Genomic DNA, 20,794 nt, shown 5'->3' on the forward strand with positions numbered 1-20,794 from the left:
CAGAAACTGGACTCTTCATACATTGCTGCTGAGGATATATAAAATGGCTCAGCTGCTTTGGGAAGCAATGTGGCAGATCCTTGAAAGGTAAAGCACAGAATTACTATGTGATAAAGCAACTCCACAGGTACACATCTAAGAGAAATTAGCTCTTAAGATGTGCTAAGTGAAAGAAGACAATCAAAAGACACACTGTATAATACCATTTATATGAAAAGTCCAGAATAGGCAAATCTATAAAGACAGTAAGATTAAGCCTGAGGCTGGGGATTGGGAAGAAATGGGAAAGAGGCTCGTTTTTGGTGTGATGGTTGCACAAGTCTGTGAACTTACCAGAACTACTGAATCGTGTACTTTAAATGGGTACGTTTTATGGTCTGGGAATTATGTTTCAATTAGGCTGTTTTTTAAAGTTTGCTGGCATACTGCCATTGTAATGTCCTTTTAATCACAGATGTTCAGCTATTTTTTAATTTAGATAACTGTAGGACTAGGTGCCTCAGACCCAGTCATCCAGAGTATCAACAAGCAGCAATTTTCAGCTAAAAAAAAACTAAACCTGAACAAAGAGGATGTTAATTGTTGATGTCTCATCTGCATTTGTTTCTGATTACTGCCTCCCGTAGTTGGATTATAATTTTAAAAATTTTAGTCTGGTAAAGTCATAAAGATTGTATATGGCTATCCTTCTATATGGATATACTTGAAGGACTCATGGGGATGGTGTCTGAATTCTAAAATGCAGCTGATTCCTGTCCACAGTAGTTATGTCTACAAAGTCACTGTGCACACTCAATTAGAGAGTACTGAACCACTATTGGGGGAAATACAGGGTTGGGTTCCTGCGAGTCTCTGGTCACAATACTTTTGTCAACTGATCAATATATAATCTTGTTTTATGTAGGTTTCTGTTCAAAGACACCTTATTTAACGTATCTTTCTTACAGTAGTTACATGCAGTATTTCTTATAATAAAACTATTTTAATTATAGCATTTTTGTGTGATGTCCTCTACAACACTGACACTGTATTACTTAACTCTTTCCGTCAGTCTATGTACGCATGCAGTACACGTATATAGTACATGTAGTAAACACATAACGATATTCACAGAGTATTGTGAACACATACTGTATACTGCACAGTAATACAAATAGGGTCCTGAAAAAAATTAGAGATTTCATTAAAATGGTAATTAAAATCTTACTGTTGATGGAACAGCAGGATGTGTGTTGCAGCACACAGTGTGGTTAAACCTCTTGACCTTGGCTTGCCCCCAAAAACCAAGGAAGAGGTTGGTGGAATTTATTCTGCAGAAGAGGAACAGGGCAGCATGTCAGTGTTGGGCAATTCAACCTCAGAAGTTTGCCTCTCTCATGACTTGTTGACAGAGCTGGCAACCTTCCCTCCCAAACTGGCTCAAAAAGTTGGGTCAGCCTTGTCTGCTTGGCTTTTTGCCTCAAATCTTTAAGCATCTTGGCATAAGGGGCAAATGCCAGTGAGGTCAGGCATTTAAATTTAAGGCTGCGATCAAGCATAGGGTCACACTCTTCCATGTCATTGAAAATTCTTTCCAAGGCAGAATTCCATTCTGATATATTAGTCATTGTAAGAGGGTCAATTCTTTTTTTTTTTAATTTTTATTTATTCATGAGAGACACAGAGACAGAGAGCAACTCCACAGGTACATGTCTGAGGCAGAGACACAGGGAGAGGGAGAAGCAGGCTCCACGCAGGGAGCCCGACGTGGGACTCGATCCCAGGTCTCCAGGATCACACCCTGGGCTGAAGGCGGTGCTAAACCACTGAGCCACCCCCCGGGCTGCCCAAGAGGGTCAATTCTTGAAGTCTTAGGTTGACTGACTTTCATCACCATCCTCGTCATTGCCGACTCCAGTGCCTTGTTTTGCCATCGCGTCCAGGTCTTCATTGGTGGGTTCTATTGCCTTCTCTGCCAAAATTTCCTCCACATCTTCCTCCTTCATGTCATCAAAGCCTTCTCCACTTATTTGCCGTGTGATATGCGTTATCTTTTTGACACTGTTCTTTATACTTTCTGTAACACCTTCAAAGCCTTCAAAATTTTGCACACAGTCTGGCCAAACATTTTCCCAACAGCTGTTGAGAGTAGCTTGTTTGATGCTGTCCCAGGCTGTCCCAACATAATCAATAACACTGTGTAGAGTAACTGACTTCCAGTAGTCCAACATGGTAGTCTGTGTTGGACTTGAAAGCCTCGAAAGCCTTGCTATAAAGCTCCCTGGTATAGTGTGCCTTGAAAGCTTTTATTATACCCTGATCCAGGGGTTGGATGAGAGATGTAGTGTTTGGGGTCATGAAAAGACCTTCTACGTTGGGATGGGCATTTCTGAGTTCCTCAAGCAACGGACTGGGGCATTATCCAAAATTAATAAAACCTTGAAGGCAAGGTTTCTGCCCTGGAGATAGCATTCAACTTCTGGTATGAAGCAGTTGTGAAACAATAGGATGTCATCCAGGCTTTTTTTGTTCCTCCAACGGAACGGCATATGGTTAACGCTTTTTCCTGTAAGTGCTTGTGGATTCTGGGCTCTGTATACCATTAGGGGTTTGCACTTGAAGTCGCCCTTGGCATTGGTGCACAAGAGCAAGGTTGCATAGTCTTGGAATGATTTAAAGCCAGGGGCTTTGCAGGCCATTTGTGTCATATAGGTTCTTCTGCCAACGTCCTTGTAAAATAAGCCAGTCTCATCAGCGTTGAAAACCTGCTCTTCCACATATCCTTTCTCCTGTATAACACTCAGCAAGTGCTTTTAAAATTCTCCCGCAGCCTCCTGATCTGCAGAACTTGCCTCACCTGCTAGTTTAACATTGTTCACGCCACACCGCCTCTTGAAACGCGCCAGCCAGCCAGCGCTGGCGGAGAAAGGTTTCACGTTTTTCTGGCCCTGGGTTACATGACCGTAAATTTCTTTGGCTTTCAGCCTCAAGACAATGCTGTCCACCACGTCTTTTCTGTCGGTTGTCATCTCATGAATCCACAAACTTAGTCGTTTTTCCATCTTTTCCATAGCTTCCTCACGTACTATAGACGTTACTTGCGCACTTTCCGGGGGGCCTCCCGGACAGATCGGCGAATTTCCTTTTCCCTTTTTTTTTTTTTTTTTTTTGATGTACCGGATTGTTGATTCATTAACATTGAACTCGCGGCCAGCAGCGCTACAACTCACGCCTGCACGAAGCTTATCTGGTACACGTATTTTCTCCATAAGGCACCTCACAGCCTTCCTGCGCTTAGGAGCACTGGCAGCACTTCGCCACTACGTTGAGCGGTCATTTTAAACCGCGAAATCACCACCAAAAAGCACAAAAATGCAAAAAACCCCACACGGCCCTAAGTATACAGAGAAAAAGACAATCCTTTACACCCAGAGAGAGGAAGCAAGAAAGCCCACTGCGCCTGCCTTGTTCAATCTCAGCTAGTTTACTGCACCGCTGCTGGACTCGAGTTTCACCCTCTGCGCATGTCCGCGAGAAACCTCAGAAAGCACCGCGAATATTGATTTTCGGGGTTAGTCAGTGTAAGCAAGTAAGCGAACTAGAAAATACAATCCCATGAGTAACGAAGGTCAGCAATATCCCCACGGACACGTAATTCTGTTTAAGCACATTTATTAAAGCAGAGACCCGACAGTGCCAAAGACTACAAGTTCCGGCATGCACCGCTTCAGCGCGGAGCCTGGACTCTCGTCAAGCAGTACAGTCCCGTCAGGGGCACGAGGCGTTGGCCTGGAACTGTCGCGTTTGGACTACGTAACACTCTCTGCGCGTGCGTACACGTCGCGGGGTGGGGGGGCCCGCCCCAGCCGCCGCCGCCGCCGCCGCCACCCCCGCTGCAGCTTATGGTCTCTCCCTAGAGCTTTGCCGTTTGGGGCAGCTGCTGAGGTCGTGTGGTTCCGCCCGCCCCGCGCGGCAGCGACATGGAGGAATTCGACTCTGAAGACTTCTCCACCTCGGAGGAGGACGAAGACTACGTGCCGTCGGGTGAGCGATTCGGCCGGAGGCGAGAGAAGGCTTGCCCCGCCCCCCGCTTCACGTGAGGCGCTCTGGGCCCGGCGTGCGTGGCCCGGCGGCGCGGTCTCCGGCGGCCCCGTCGCGCAAGCCCCGCTTCCTCGGCCGCCTTCCCGTCCGCGCGACCGCCCCGGGCCGACACGCGCGCGCGCGCGCGGGGGAGGCTCGCGCAGCCGACGCCCGCGGCGTGTCTCGGGCCGCCGCCCCGTCTCGGAGCGCGGGAACCCGCACGTGGACGCTGGCCTGCCCCGGGGGCGCAGGCGGGGTCGGTCGGCGCAGGCGCGGGGGCGGCCGCGCCAGTGTTCACGTCTAATGGGACGCGGTGTGAGCCGTGTAGGTTGTCGTCAGACCCTCCTTGCGTGCTAGCACCACGTCCAGGATCAGCCTGTCTGCTTCATGCCGTCGCGTGGGGTCTGGTTATTAGAAAGTTCACCCGATGAGGCATTTTGTCTCTGCGGTGCATACCTATTCCCCCCCCCCTTTTTTTTTTCAGGCCCCTCTTCCTCTCGCTTTTTGGTGGTATAGGCTTCTCAGACTAAATCTTGTCAAAATAAATCTTGTCACTCAGACCTACCCCTTCTGCTCTATTGCTTTCCCCAGACTTCCCATCTCATCTAAAGTAGCCATCCACACACACATGCTGGTGAAAAACAGAAACCCCAGGAGTCACTCCTCCTTGCTTGCTTTCTTTCTGTCTTCTGGTTCAGGCAGTAAGTTCTGTGGTGCCTATGTGGGAAGCTGGTTTCTGACCGCCTCCCCGCCCATCTCCCTGTCCCTGGACCACCATTCTTTCCTAGGATTAGCCGTAGCTTCCCGACTGGTTTGCCTGACTCCGTTTCCGTCCGCGTCCACCAACGTTGGTCTTACGGTAATGGCCAGAGTGGTTCTATGAAAACTAGTTTTCATTTTAATCAAAGTTGTGAGTACTCATACTTAAAAATAGGGGTGCCTGGGGGCTCAGTTCCTTTAACGTGGGACTCTTGATTTTGGCTCGGGTCCTGGTCCCAGGGTCGTGAAATTGAGCCAGGGTTGGGCTCCAGTGCTAGGGGTGGAACCTGCTTAAGAGTCTCTCTGCCCCTCCCCCATCTCAGTCAGTGTACTGATCTGTGTTTTGATAGATGCTTAAGAGTTGCATGACAGTCACCAAAATTAACGGTTGCAAGGCCACCCTCCCCCAAATAAAACATAGACCATGATGTTTGAATAGAAACAGTTTTATTTCTTTTTCTTTTCCAATAGGTATGCTTCTTGTTTCTTTTGCTTGCTTTACTGCTTTTTTTTTTTTTTTTTAATTTTATTTATTTTTTCACGACAGACAGAGAAGCAGAGAGAGAAGTAGGCTCCATGCTGGGAGCCCAATGTGGGACTCAATCCCGGATCTCCAGGATCACGGCCTGGGCCGCAGGCGGCGCTAAACCGCTGAGCCACCCGGGCTGCCTTGCTTTACAGCTTTTAATAAGACTTCCATGGGGATTCCTGGATGGCTCAGCGGTTTAGCGCGCCTTCGGCCCAGGGCGTGATCCTGCAGTCCATGGATCGAGTCCAACATCGGGCTCCCTGCGTGGAGCCTGCTTCTCCCTCTGCCTGTGTCTCTGCCTCTCTCTCTGTGTCTCTCATGAATAAATAAAATCTTTAAAAAAAAAAAAAAAAAAAAAAAAAAGATGGGATCCCTGGGTGGCGCAGCGGTTTAGCGCCTGCCTTTGGCCCAGGGCACGATCCTGGAGACCCGGGATCAAGTCCCACGTCGGGCTCCCGGTGCATGGAGCCTGCTTCTCCCTCTGCCTGTGTCTCTGCCTCTCTCTCTGTGTGTGTGACTATAATTAATAAATAAATAAATAAATAAATAAATAAATCAATCTTCCAGCATGATGTCAAATAGGAATAGTGAGAGTGGATGGACTTGCCTTGTTCTCAATTTTAAGAGGGAATTATCAGTGTTTCACGAGTTAGTATGTTAGCTACAGTTTACAGATGCCTTTTGAGTCTGCACGTTTTAAGTCCTTTACATTATTAGCTCACTCATATGATGCTACAGAGTATGTGCTATTCTCCTCATTTTACAGATGAAGAAAATGAGGCACAGAGAATTTAAGCAAATTGATCAAAGTCATCCAGCTACAGAGTAGCTGAACTGGGATTTGAACCCTGACAGTCTGCATATACTGCTCTTCACCGATGCATTTTATCGGGTTAAAGAACTTCCCTCTACTCATGATTTGCTGAGAGGAGAATTTTGTCAGATGCTTTTCCTCCATAGGATTCTGTGTGGTTGATTTTCTTCCTGTTAATATGGTGAATTACAGTTACTGATTTAAAATTTTTTTTTTTTTTTTTTTTTTACACTGCAGCACTTTATTTTCTTCACATGATGACACATTGCTGGGGCCTAATGTTCTCATATGACAGTAGAATTTGTTAGGATGAATAAATTTACAGTTGTAAGTGCAAACCATTTTCCAACTCAAGGCAATTAACCAACCACCCACAGTGTTCTGGCAGGTGATTTTTAAATTTTGAATAGCCTTTTATTTCTGGGATGAAACTCCCTTGGTCATAGTGTATTCTTTTTATACATTGCTGGGGCTCTTGGGTTGCTCAGTCTGTTAAGTGTTTGACTCTTGATTTTGGCTCAGGTCATGATCTAAGATCCAGCCCCGCATTGGGCTCCACACTCAGCATGGAATCTGCTTGAGATTCTTTCCCCCTCCCTCTCCCTCCTCTGCTCTTTCTACTGCTCTCCCATGAGCTCTCTCTACTCTCTCTCCAAAATAAATAAATAAATAAATCTTTTTATATGTTGCTGAATTTTGTTTGCTACTATTTGTTGAGAATTTTTTTTTAATATTTATTTATTTATCATAGAGAGAGAGAGAGAGGCAGAGACACAGGAGGAGGGAGAAGCAGGCTCCATGCCAGGAGCCTGACGTGGGACTCGATCCCGGGACTCCAGGATCGCGCCCTGGGCCAAAGGCAGGCGCTAAACCACTGAGCCACCCAGGGATCCCCCTGTTGAGAATTTTTGTATCTGCTTATGAAGGATATTGGTCTGTAGTTGTAATTTCCATGTCTTTAGTATCAGATATTGCTAGCCTCAAAAGGAAACATTTTTCCAATGTGATTTTTTTTTTTTTAAGATTTTATTTATTTATTCATGAGAGACACACACACACAGAGGCAGGCTCCATGCAGGGATCCCAGTGTGGGACCCGATCCTGGGACTCCAGGATCACACCCTGGGCTGAAGGCAGATGCTTAACTGCTGAGCCTCCCAGGCATCCCTCCAATATGATTTTTATTCTCCTGTATATTTGCTTTCAGTTTTATTAGATACTTTCTCAGATTTTCAGTGATTCTTAGTTGTTTGGCTCTTGTTTAAGCATGGGGATCTAAAAAGGTGATTGGAAGCTCTGGGTCTTTGGACAAGGTATGTTCATTTTGTTCTTTGTTGTCTATAGGGATGTTATTCTGCTTCTTAGTTTTTTGTATTTGTTTTTTTGTCATAGTAACTGCATGGAGCTTGATCTTTTTGTGCATGTGTATAATTTAAAAGTTGCTTATCTTTTATCAATGAAATTGAACATTTTAAACATATGTAATATCCAAAGCCATATTTTTCTCTTTGTTTGAACTGTTTGCAACCCTTTTATGGTGAAAAATGATCTTACGTTACTACAAAAGTAGTGTGTTAGCTTTGTAGAAAATCAGAAAATTCAGACTGTTAAGCATAAGAAAACAGAATCATTGCATTCCTACCACCCAAAGATTATTGTATTAATCCTTTAGTGAATCCTTTAGTGAACTCTGAACTTTTTTACACCCAGGTATAGACACTTGTGTTTTGTTTTGTTTTTAAAGATTTATTTATTTATTCATTCAGAGAGAGTGAGAGAGAGGTGGAGACACAGGCAGAGGGAGAAGCAGGCCCCATGCAGGGAGCCTGACGTGGGACTCGATCCTGGGTCTCCAGGATCACACCACAGGCTGCAGATGGCGCTAAACTGCTGCACCACCGGGGCTGCCCCGACACTTGTGTTTTAACCCCAACCTGAAATCATACTTTTTCATGTTATCTTGTAACCTGCTCTTTTCAGTGAACAGTCTCTCCCTGTTCATTTCAGTAAACTTTTGATTCATCTTATATACAGACCTTATTAAGATATTCCCACTGGACTCAGAATAGACTGTAGCTTGTTTATCCAAATCACAGTTAGGTTCAGGACTACTCATATTGTGTAGTTGTCCCATCCTTTAAATTTGTTTTAATCTGGCATGTTCTGTAATGACATTGATTTGCCTAAGAGATCAGGCATTATGTCCTGCAGAATGTCTTACCTTCTGGATTTGTCTGGTCACCTCCTCCTGGTATTTTAGGTTGTTCCTTTGTTCTTTGAATTCTCTGGAATTCTGAAGTTCTGAAATTCCTGGAAGTTCTATCTAGATGCTTGATGGGGGGCGCCTGGGTGGCTTTCAGTCTGTTCAGCATCTGCCTTCAGCTCAGGTCACCATCCCAGATTGAGCCCCATGTTGGGCTCTCTGCTCAGTGGGGAATAGGCTTCTTCTTTTCTCCCTCTTGTGCTCTCCCTCTCTCAAATAAATAAAATCTTTAAAAAAAATACTTGATGGGTTCAAATAAAATATTTTTGGTTAGAATACATTATAGATGACTGTGTGTTTCATAATGCATAACATCAAAAGACCTACAATCCTTGGTTGGTTCCCATAGTTGCAACTATTGGATTCAGGGGATGAGAATCTGAGCCCTGTGTTGTGTAATTGTTTATTACCTTGGAACTGAAGTATTCTGTGTAGTAATATAACACTTCATTTTTTGAAAACATTACTTGATAATCCCTGTCTAAATTAGTATCATTACAGTGTGAGAAGTGATATTTTTCTAATTTTGTGGTTCTTCTACAATTATTAGTTGATATTATTCCCTAGGGGATCCCTGGGTGGCGCAGCGGTTTGACGCCTGCCTTTGGCCCAGGGCGATCCTGGAGACCTGGGATTGAATCCCACGTCGAGCTCCTGGTGCATGGAGCCTGCTTCTCCCTCTGCCTATGTCTCTGCCTCTCTCTCTCTCTCTCTCTCTCTCTGTGACTATTATAAATAAAATAAAAAATTTAAAAAAATATTCCCTAAAGTATTGCTTTCCCTCATCAGTTGGGACAGGATAAATGTTTGATTCATTTTAATTATTAACTTTCAAAATAGAGAATAATTTTAATAGTAGCTTTAAGTAGTATAAATTATCTTTTGTCTTTTTTTAAAACATCATAAAGGGCTTATGGATTTATTGATTCAATGTGTTTTAGTCCACTAGCAGGTATTCCTTTTAGTGCTCAAATCATCATGTTTAGCCACTAGGAGTTCTTTCAAGCTGGATCTTAAATCCTTTTAATGCGACCCATTATTCTTAAATAATTTCCTTGCTTTCTGCACAGCAAGATGTCCCAGTTTTACTTTGTTCTTTCCCTCCCTCAGACCTGAAATTAGATGTTTTTTTTTTTTCAAGGATCCCTTTTTATGATGAATCGTATAAAATAATATAATCTGGACTCTGAAGAGATGCTCATTGCTACTAGAGTGACAATGTTTCTGTGCCATTTCAGTGAACAGAACTAGAAAATATTTATTTTAGAGAGTACATTATTGATGGTTTTTTAAAAAGATTTTATTTTTCAGTAATCTTTACACCCAGTGTAGGATTTCGGCTTATAACCCCTAGAACAAGAGTTGCATCATCTACCTACTGAGCCAGCCAGGCGCCCCTCATATTGATATTTTTGATTCAGTTTTAACATTTGAATTTTCATTTGATTTCTTTGACTTTATAATCCTGTGTCATTCCTCTGAAGATCTGGATCCCTAATGTTTAACATAATTACTTGCTTTAGCCTATTATGAAGGAAGTAGTTTCAAAATACCAATGTTGATGTTACCACATGGAATAAGGGCTTTTTTCTTTCTTTCTTTCTTTTTTCTTTTTTTTCTTTCTTTCTTTCTTTTTTTTATCTTTACAATGGGTCTTGCTAAAGGTGCAACAGTCAAAATACTGTGTTTCTGAAGTCCTTGGAATAAATCCTGTCTGTCAGTTATGTTAATGCTTGGGTATGCAGTTATTTATTCAAACAAGTATTTGTTAGTTCAAACTGTTCTTAATTTAAGAGATTTTCAAAATTCTTCCGAAAGTTAATCACAGAGAATTCTCCCACTCTGTTCTACCCTTACCCTTATAGGTACTTTTTTTTTTTTTAAGATTTTATTTATTTATTCATGAGAGACAGAGAGAGAGAGAGAGAGGCAGATACACAAGCAGGCTCTTTGCAGCCTGACGTGAGCCTGACGTGAGACTCCATCCCGGGTCTCCAGGATCACTCCCTGGGCTGAAGGCTGCTCTAAACCGCTGAGCCACTGGGGCTGCCCTACGTATTCTCATTAGTATTTTGTTTATCCTTCCTTTTGTTTATCCTTTACAAATACAAAAAATAACATTGCAGCTACATACCTACTTAGCTTGTAGTTTGTGTTTTTTAAAACTCTTTTTGCTGACGTGATTTTACTGGAGTTTCAGAGGAAGCAAAATGACATTTGTGCATTTAGACTGCCATCTTAGTCTGGAACTCAGTCCTGTGTTCAGGAAACATTTTTATTTATCGATTGGTCTGTGGTATTCAGTCTCAAATGTGTATTCTGCAGATTTTCACATGAATGGCTCCTCATCAGCTTTGTTCTTTTTTAAATCTCTGCCATTATATTTCTAGTCTTCAAGAGTTTAAAACATTTTTTTAAAGTTTTTTGAAAAATGTTTAAGTCACTATTTCATGAATGCCATACTTTCTCTTACCTCTTTGAGGCTATTAACTATAAAGAAGTGTGTGTTTTAATTTCCTCTGAATTCCTTTCTTGTTTTAGTCTTAACTTTTTTTTTTTTTAAGATTTTATTTATTCATGAGAGACACACACAGAGAGAGAAGCAGAGACATAGGTAGAGGGAAAAGCAGGCTCCATGTAGGGAGCCCGATGTGGGACTTGATCCTGGGACGCCAGGATCACACCCTGAGCCAAAGGCAGACACTTAACCGCTGAGCCACCCAGGCATCCCATCAGTCTTACCTTTCATATTGGAGGCTTTCCTCAAGTGTTTGGTGGTCCTTGGTTCATTATGAGTGAAATACTTAGAAGCTGATTGGATGTACCAGAATATTCAAAACATTACTGTTTGTAACAGCCCCAAATTGGAAACAACCTAAATGTCAGCCCAAGAATGGATAAGTACATTGTGGTACAGTTGTGCAGTGAAATACTATTTTGGAATGAGAGTGAATAAATTAGAGCTACAGTGAACAGTATGGGTGACCAACACATAGTATATTGAGTGAAAGCCAGATGCTTGAGAGTGCATATTGTAGGCGTCTGTTTAAGGGTAAAAAGAAGGCAAACATGGGATGCCTTGGTGGCTCAGTGGTTAAGCGTCTGTCTTTCGCTCAGGGTGTGATCCTGGGGTTCCGGGATGGAGTCCTGCATCAGGCTCCCTGTGAGGAGCCTGAGTCTCCCTTTGCCTATGTCTCTGCTTCTCATGAAAAAATAAATAAAACCTTAAAAAAAAAAAAAAAGGCAAACTTAATCTTTGGCAAACTAAACTTAGGAGTCAGGATGGTTCTTGGAATGGGGTGGTGGCTAATGCCTGGAACAGGCATGAGGAACCTTCTGGGATGCTGGTTTGTGTTCTGGTTCTTGAGCTGGGCCTGGTTATACAAGTGTGTTCACTTTGCATAATTTCATCAAGCTATAGAGTAGACTTGTGTGTTCTTCAATGTATGTGTTATACTTCAAGTAAAGTGTTTTTTTTTTTTAAGATTTTATTTATTTATGCGTGAGAGACACACAGAGAGAGAGGCAGAGACACAGAGAGAGAGAGAAGCAGGCTCCATGCAGGGAGCCTGATGTAGGACTCGATCCCAGGTCCCCAGGATCAGGCCCTGGGCTGAAGGCAGATGCTCAACCACTGAGCCACCCAGGTGTCCCTACTTCCAAGTAAAAGTTTACGTGAAGTTAAAAAAAACAAAAAACAAAAAACTGGCTGAATCTCCATGTGGACAGCATTTATTGACTGATACCCACAGACTATGGTTATCCTGGGCATCCAAGTAACACCCTCTTATTGGGGACCCCTGAATGTTAGTGACTGAAGATGGGAACTAGACATGTTTGATCTTTCTGTTGTGTCTAACTGGAAGTCCTTAGACCTCTTTTTTGTCAAGGTTTCTTTTGATTACTTTCGAAAGATATCCAAGATACGGTGGGAACATCAATTTCTTCTTGGAACAGTTTAGTAGTAGAATTGGAATTTCTACTCATTTATTCATTCAGCACATACTTAACAAACAAGATCCATGTCCTCAAGATATGTAGAGCGTAGCAGAAATTACAAACGTTAAATATAAGTGGATACACTTATCGAGGGAAATATGGACTGTCATGGAAGCCTGGAATAGGGTAATTTAGCTTAGTCTTCAGGAACAGGAAGTCTTTCCTAAGGAAATGATATTTTAGTTAGATAAAGAATAGAGGAGAGTACTGGACTTTATTTTTAATGAAAACGTCTTGTCTTGATGTGAAAATCTTTATTCCTGTATGTCTGACCACTCTATTATGTGATTTCAGGTGGAGAGTATAGTGAAGATGATGTAAATGAATTAGTGAAGGAAGATGAAGTGGATGGTGAAGAGCAGACACAGAAAGCCAAAGGGAAAAAAAGAAAGGCTCAGAGCATTCCGGCCAGGTGATGCTGCCCTCAAGGTCCTTAGAAGTCGGGCTACTGTCACAGTATCCAGATGGCTGGGATTGGTTTCAGGAGTTCTCCCTCCCAGGGTTTCTTACCTTTGTCTTTTCAAGGGAAACATTTGTGACTTTAGGATTAAATTCTAGGTCTTAGGTGAGCTTTAAAAGTTTTTGAGCTTTAATTAAAAAAATTTTTTTTAGTAGATACCATGTACACTCGTTAAGAATTAAAAACTCAGTTACTACAAAAATGTGTACCCTCAGTATCACTTGTTCCTCTGAGAAGAACTATGTTGTCAGAGATAGTTTGTGTATGTAGGTGTATATTTCCTACTCTTTAAAAAAAAACAAAAGACACCCTCCCCCCACCGCCAAAACAAAGAGTGACATACTCTGCTTATAGTTTCTCATGTTCACTGTTTCTCATCTTAGAGATGTGTACCATGGGAGTACATTTAGCTATACTTTATTCTTTTCAGTGACTGCATAATGTTACATTATATGGCTACACCTTGCATTATTCAAGTATTCCTTTATTAAGGAACATTTAGATTCTACCTGCCTTTACTATAACCAACAAGACTTCAGTGAATATTCTTTGTTATGTCTTTGTATACAAGTACAGGTATTTCTGTAAATCAGATTTATAGAAGTAGAATTTTTTGATCCAGAGTTCTATGCAGTAAAAAAAATTTTTTTCATAAATACTAGCGAATTACCTTCCATGGGCCTGGTATTGAATTACACTCCCTCTGCCCCAATTATGAAAATTCTAACAGGTTATTTAGCTCAAATAAGAAATGCTTCCATTGATATCTTTTACCTCTCTTTCATTGGTATTTCTGTCTTTTTGGGCATTGAAGCAAAAAAGCAGATTATAGTTTATAAAAATGAGAAAAAAAAAGAATTTTAGGTATTAGATGATTCACTTGAAGTCAGAATAGACTAAGAAACAATTTACTCTTTTAGGTCTTGGGCCCAGTTCTTTTGTGCTTGAATTTTTCTGTATTCCAGCTTTCATATTTTAAGAAAGTGGGGAGAAACTGATGTCCATCCCCCCACCCCCAAGAACGCTAGGAAAAAACAGTGCAAATGAATTTGAGGCGCTCCTCAATAGAACATGTTTTCCAATTGGAGTGTATATTCTTGGAATACACTTTCTGGATTGTATTCAGATTGATTCAGTGAGGTGATTTTGGGTGTTTTCTTGGTGAAAATAGCTGGTCCTGATTTAGGAATAGAACACTATATTTTGATTCTAAGTTTTTGGGGAAATTGCTAACTGTAAGAGCTCAGTTCTTCTTTTCTTTCACCAAATCTCAGCTTAACCTCCCCCCTTCCCCCCCTAGTGTGGGTGTTAATCAGTAGTTCCAGATTTTAAAATTTTCTCAGGTTTGCAACATTATGTTTGGAATTGAGGAAGGGATAGCAGAAATCATTTTGCACTATCTGTCTTGTCTCTCCTTTTTCTTGTGACTGTTGGTGATTAGGAAGAGAAAACAAGGTGGCTTCTCATTAGAAGAAGAGGAAGAGGAGGATGCCAATGAAGAATCAGAGGGCAATAGCAGTGAGGAGGAAGATGGAGCTGCAGAGCAGGAAAAAGGCATTGGGTCAGAGGATGCAAGGAAGAAGAAGGAGGATGAACTGTGGGCCAGCTTCCTCAATGATGTTGGACCAAAACCAAAAGTGTCCCCAAATACACAGGTTAATGTAAGTCGATAACCAAATGAAATGTAGGCTTTCCCAGAAATACCCCAAGTTCCCCAGGTAGATTTTTTTATTTCCATAATGAGATTTGATGCTTACAGCAGAAATCAGATTAGATGCCTTTTAACAATAATTCTATCAAGTGAAAAGCAAAGCATTCCCTATGGTAGGGAATAAATTTCTGATGGGTCTTTCTTTAATTGTGTAGAGATGAAACATTTAAGAACAGCCCTAAACAGCATGTTAGGATGGTTCTTTTAGTTTTATCCTAATGTGAAACTGATTGCATTTCTTACCATTTCATAGAGAGGAGAGAAGCCTGAAGAGACGAGTTCGAGTAAATTGTTGGTCAGAGCAGAAGAGCTTGAGAAACCGAAAGAAACTGAAAAAGTTAAAATCACCAAGGTGTTTGATTTTGCTGGTGAAGAAGTCAGGTAAGGTGGCCTTCACAGATTTCTTTTAAAAATGAGCATCAGGGATCCCTGGGTGGCGCAGCGGTTTGGCGCCTGCCTTTGGCCCAGGGCGCGATCCTGGAGGCCCGGGATCGAATTCCACGTCGGGCTCCCGGTGCATGGAGCCTGGTTCTCCCTCTGCCTGTGTCTCTGCCTCTCTCTCTCTCTCTCTCTGTGTGACTATCATGAATAAATAAATTTAAAAAAAATAAAAATAAAAAAAAAATAAAAAATAAAAAAAATGAGCATCATTCTGAATGGTGTTGGACATCTCTCCTCATTACACCCTATCATCATATAATATTTTGGAAGAGTTCTCTATTACTCCAGGGAAACCATGGCTCCATGAATTATCAGGGAACATGGGAGGAAAGGTCCTTTCATATACAGTGATGTAGTGCTTGCTTCAGCAGTGCAGTATACATATACAGTGATGTAGTTGTGGGTATTAGGAACTATTTGGCTGAATACAAACAAGAAAATGTAAGAGTGAAGTATTCGGTTCCACTTGTCATGCTTTGTGACTTTGAGTCATTTCTCCCTCTGTCACTTTCCTTAACTGAAGTCTAAGCCCCACTGAGGCCCCTGAAATCAGGTAAAAATTTAAAGAAGAGAGAAATTTGGTTCCAATATTATTTTATGATCTTAGTATAATTTTTAAAATTGATTCATAGGTTTGTTATTAAAAAAAAAAAAAAGAACAACAGTAGAGACTTAACCTCCTGGCTCTTCTAGGTAAGAGCCACATGCCTAGAATTTCCTCTCCCCCTTATTTAGATTTTATTATGTGAAAACAGCAGACCTATAGTTTAGAGCTAAATGGGAACAGATAAAGTACCAGTCGATAATTTTATAGGTGGCCACATTTATTTTACTTGGCAGTAATTAAGTGGACCTTTATGCTCTGAAAATGTATTTTGCCCTCAAATTTATATTTTTAGAAATAATATCTGGTTTCCAATTTCATTTATTTCATCTAATAAAAATAGATGTTGGAGTAAAAAGAATTTGGTATTAGTTTTATAAAGGGTATGGAACAAAACTTTTTTTTTTTTTTTTTTAATTTTTTTCTCCTCAACCTTTTCTTCTGAAAGATTTCACCCAGAAATGTTGCCATAGTTGATATTACAACGAACTATTACGTATACCTGTTACACACATTCACCGGTGATTAATGTTTTTTGCCTCTCTTTCCACCATCTAGATCTGTATTTCTTTTTCTCTTGCCTGAACCATATGAGAATTGCTTGTAGACATCATGATACTTCACTCTTAAATATTTCAGTGTTTTCCTAAGAACAAGGGCATTCTTATCATGATACAATGTAATGGTTACATCTAGTAAATTTCATATTAATGCAGATTATTACCTACCTCTGTGGTGAAGGATGTTGATTACAAATTTTCAACCTTATTGCAGGCCCCTACTTTTGTAAAACACAATGAAAAGGAATTGCTAGGAAAATAAATTTAAAAGATGTAGAAAATACAAGCCTAAATTTTTAACAGTGAGATTCAGCAGACATAAACTGATATTTCAATAAATATAGTCAAAATGAATATCACATAGAAATAGGAAAAGATTTATATAGCTGTACATGCTGTTTAATAAAGTGTGAATATAAATAATTAGTACAGGAAATCACTTAAAATTATACCTTTATTCTATAATTGAAACAAAAAATAAGAGTAAAATATTAATTCTAAGTACTTAACATCTAGGTGCACACTTTGAATAAATGCGGTGTGTATTTTTAGTTTTTAATGTGACAAAATAGCTCACTTCTTATTAATTTATTGGGTCTCTGGGATACATGACAGCCCTACTGGAGGATGATGTCTATGTAAATTATTTCTATGTTGGCTTGCTTTCTTTCTTTCTTTCTTTCTTTCTTTCTTTCTTTCTTCCTTTCCTTCCTTTCCTTCCTTTCCTTCTTTTCCTTCCTTTCCTTCCTTTCCTTTCTTTCTTTTCTTCTTTCTTTCTTAACATTCATCATAAAGAAAGTCATTTCAAAGAGGTATTTTCCTGAGGATGGAAGTATAGATTTTAAAGCTATTCAGTAAGTTCAAGATTTTTATTTTTTACTTTAATATAAAGTGAAGCCAGTGATACTGTATTTTCAAAGTTCATCTTCAATGTTTCATCGGTAGCCATTTCCAGCAATTTATCCTGTCAAATTATAATTAAGTTATATTTCAGTGGAAACAAGGAATTCTGCATGCATGAGTGTCCTGTGTGTGAATATTCTTCTGATAGAATAGAAAATGGATGGAAGAGGCACCTGCGTAGCTTAGTGGTTGGTAGCTTAGCTCAGGTCTTGGTCCTGAAGAAGGGATCAAGTTCCACATCGGGCTCCCTGCAGGGAGTCTGCTTATGACTCTGGGGAAAAAAAAAAAAAAAAAGGATAGAAAATGAAATTTAAAACATCCAGTGAAACATGTTAATTTGTAGAAACTTTTCCCCTAGGATTCTAGCTTTCATTTTTACTCTTATAATTTATTTGCTACTGAAAATCATGTTGAATCATTTTCTGGCATAGAAGATTATTATTATTATTTTTAGATTTATTTATTTATTTATGATAGACATAGAGAGAGAGAGAGGCAGAGACACAGGAGGAGGGAGAAGCAGGCTCCATGCCGGAAGCCTGACGCGGGACTTGATCCTGGGACTCCAGGATCGCGCCCTGGGCCAAAGGCAGACACTAAACTGCTGAGCCACCTAGGGATCCCCCCCCCCTTTTTTTTTTTAGGGCATAGAAGATTATTAAAAATACCTAAGATCAAACAAATAAGCCATTTTTTTTTGAAGATTTTATTTATTTATTCTGAGAAACAGAGAGAGAGAGAAGCAGAGACACAGGCAGAGGGTGAAGCAGGTTTTGTGCAGGGAGCCTGATGTGGGACTGGATCCCGGGACTCCAGGATCACGTCCTGGGCCGAAGGCAGGCGCTAAACAGCTGAGCCACACAGGGATCCCCAAATAAGCCAAGTTTTACTGTCTAATTAAGACCTTTAGAATTGCAGATCAACTGTTTTTTTTTTCTTTTAAAGGCTCTAAGTTTATTCTAAAGCTCATTGTTCTCAACAGCATTTTTCCCTTGCATATGTACACATTTATGGTCAGCTTTCAGCTTATCACATATAAAGACAGTCATTGAAAAATGTAATGCATCAGTCTTACATAATTTCAAATTTTTACTACTGTACTAAGAACAGTGGGGTTGTTAGTTTGTTTTGGTAGCAAGAATTTTCTCAATGAAGGAAGCAATATGTTAATTTTATGTTCTAGCACAAGCTCCTTAATCTAATGTTTTCCTGTCTTGCAGCTGTGCCATTAGAGCATACTCTTCCATACACTTAAACCTCAAATCACATTTGTTGACAATGTGATTCTAGTTTTATTTTACGATTAGTGCCAGTTATGTTGTCAGCCAGAAACTGATCACAGACTCCTTTATATCATGGTCATGTTTAAATCACATACATAGCATGATAATTTTAATGTTAGTAGTAACCTAGCATTCTTCAAATTGCATTGATAAAACATTTTGCTAACTTGATTATCGTTCTCCCTATGAGAAGCCAGATTCTGAGGACTTCAAGCTGTGGCATCACTGGAACATTACACTTGAATCACCTTTGTCAGGGATTCACCAAGCTTTCCAAGCAGACATCTTTGATACAGTCTTTTTCTTTTCTTTTCTTTTCTTTTCTTTTCTTTTCTTTTCTTTTCTTTTCTTTTCTTTTCTTTTCGAGATTTTATTTATTTATTCATGAGAGACAGAGAGAAAGAGAGGCAGAGACACAGGCAGAGGGAGAAGCAGGCTCTGTGCAGGGAGCCTGACATGGGACTCGATCCAGGGTCCCCAGAATCAGGCCCTGGGCTGAAGGCGGCGCTAACCTGCTGAGCCACCTGGGCTACCCCATACAGTCTTTTTCTAATGTCTTGGCAGTGGTTTATTCTTTTTAATTAGTTAGCAACCTAAAGCACTTCTTTCTCGGAAGACTGCAGTGCATTAACATTAACGTATGGAATTTTGCATCTCTTTCTATTTGACTTTTTATTTATTTTATTTTATTTATTTTATTTTTTTAAAATAATTTATTTATTTATTCATAGAGACACAGCTAGAGAGAGAGAGAGGCAGAGACACGGGCAGAGGGAGAAGCAGGCACCATGCAGGGAGCCTGATGTGGGACTCGATCCCGTATCTCCAGAATCACACCCTGGGCTGCAGGTGGCACCAAACCGCTGCGCCACCGGGGCTGCCCTCTATTTGACTTTTTAGATCAGTATGCTTTCTATCAATTCTTTTGATTTTGAATTTCTTTATGTTTTGTATGTAAATGCCACTGAGGTTTTGATGAATTCATTGCTTCATTAGCCAAAACATTTGTAAAGAACTCACTAGGATTTTAGCACTGCATGATGAACAACCAAATTCTGTGTGAGGGCTCATGTAGTCAAAGCAGTTTGACCTCAGTTGGCCTTTGTTTCTTTGGAATCACTTCCATTATCATCGTGTGGTTTACTACTACTGTCACATTCAGAAAAAGGTATGTTTTCTTTACAGAAATATAGTGAGGTTTGTTTGTCCATCAGTAAATTAGGATTAAGAAAAATATACCAATTTTACTCTTCTTTTTTTTTTCTTTTTAAGATTTTATTTATTCATTCATGAGAGACAGAGAGAGAGAGAGAGAGAGAGACAGAGATATAGGCAGAGGGAGGAGCAGGCTCCCTCCCTGGATCCTGATGCGGAACTTGATCCCAGGACCCCAGGATATGACCTGAACCAAAGGAAGAGACTCAACCACTCCAATTTTACTTTCTTTTTTTTTTTTTAAAGATTTTATTTATTCATGAGAGACACAGAGAGAGAGAGAGGCAGAGACACAGACAGAGGGAGAAGCAGACTTCAGGCAGGGAGCCCGACATGGGACTCGATCCTGGGTGTCCAGGATCAGGCCCTGGGCTGAAGGCGGTGCTAAACCGCTGAGCCACCCGGGCTGCCCATACTTTCTTAAGTTTAAGCTATAAATTTAAAAAGTCATACTAGGTTATCAGTGAAAATCATTGTAAAAATAATTTATAAAGATAAATGCTTAGATTTTATCACAGTTTTGAGTTTTGATACAATAACCCTAAACTATCATATGCATAAGCATTATGTCTCACTGTGGATGACTAATCTGCTACTGTTACATGTGACCAGCTTGCAAGTTTGACAGTACCAGAATTGGTCTCCATTCTGGTTAATACAGTGAGTCTACCTATCATGTCTTGGCTATTGTGACATTGTCAAATTGCTAAACAGATTTCTAAATATTTACATTGTCTGTACCCATCTTGTTTTGAACCAATAACAGGTAGTTTTGTAGCCCAATTTCTAAATAGCTCTAGATATGATTCTACTCAATTTTTTTACCAATTATTCCAGTAATATTCTTTTTTTTTAAGTAATATTCTTTATGTAGCTATATTTTTTATTCAGTCTGACATCCAGTACAAGATGACACTCTACTTTTTATTTTTGTTTTTATTTTTTATTTTTTTTAAACATTTTATTTATTTATTCATAGAGAGAGAGAGAGAGAGGCAGAGACACAGGCAGAGGGAGAAGCAGGCTCCATGCAGGGAGCCCAATGTGGGACTCGATTCCAGGTCCTCAGGATCACGCCCTGGGCTGAAGGCAGCGCTAAACCCGCTGAGCCACCAGGGCTGCCCGACACTCTACTTTTTAAAAGTCTTTCATTTTTAAAAAAATTAATTAATTAATTAATTAAACTTATTTAGT

The 20,794-nt window shown here is 40.5% G+C and overlaps 1 protein-coding gene across 3 annotated transcripts in view; it reads left to right on the forward strand.

Annotated features, from left to right (window-relative positions):
• The first annotated feature begins 3,813 nt into the window (after window positions 1-3,813).
• CFDP1 (craniofacial development protein 1) overlaps window positions 3,814-20,794 on the forward strand; it is a 128,760-nt gene continuing 111,779 nt past the window's right edge. For all 3 annotated transcript variants that reach the window (XM_025426854.3, XM_025426855.3, XM_049110697.1), the window contains exons 1-4: window positions 3,814-4,023; window positions 12,718-12,835; window positions 14,325-14,544; window positions 14,848-14,975. In XM_025426854.3, coding sequence (XP_025282639.1) covers window positions 3,960-4,023; window positions 12,718-12,835; window positions 14,325-14,544; window positions 14,848-14,975 — 530 coding nt within the window. In that variant the 5' untranslated portion in view covers window positions 3,814-3,959. The remainder of the gene's footprint in view (window positions 4,024-12,717; window positions 12,836-14,324; window positions 14,545-14,847; window positions 14,976-20,794) is intronic.

The sequence above is a fragment of the Canis lupus genome, chromosome 5 (genome assembly GCF_003254725.2).
Source record: "Canis lupus dingo isolate Sandy chromosome 5, ASM325472v2, whole genome shotgun sequence".
In the NCBI taxonomy this organism is placed as follows: domain Eukaryota; kingdom Metazoa; phylum Chordata; class Mammalia; order Carnivora; family Canidae; genus Canis; species Canis lupus.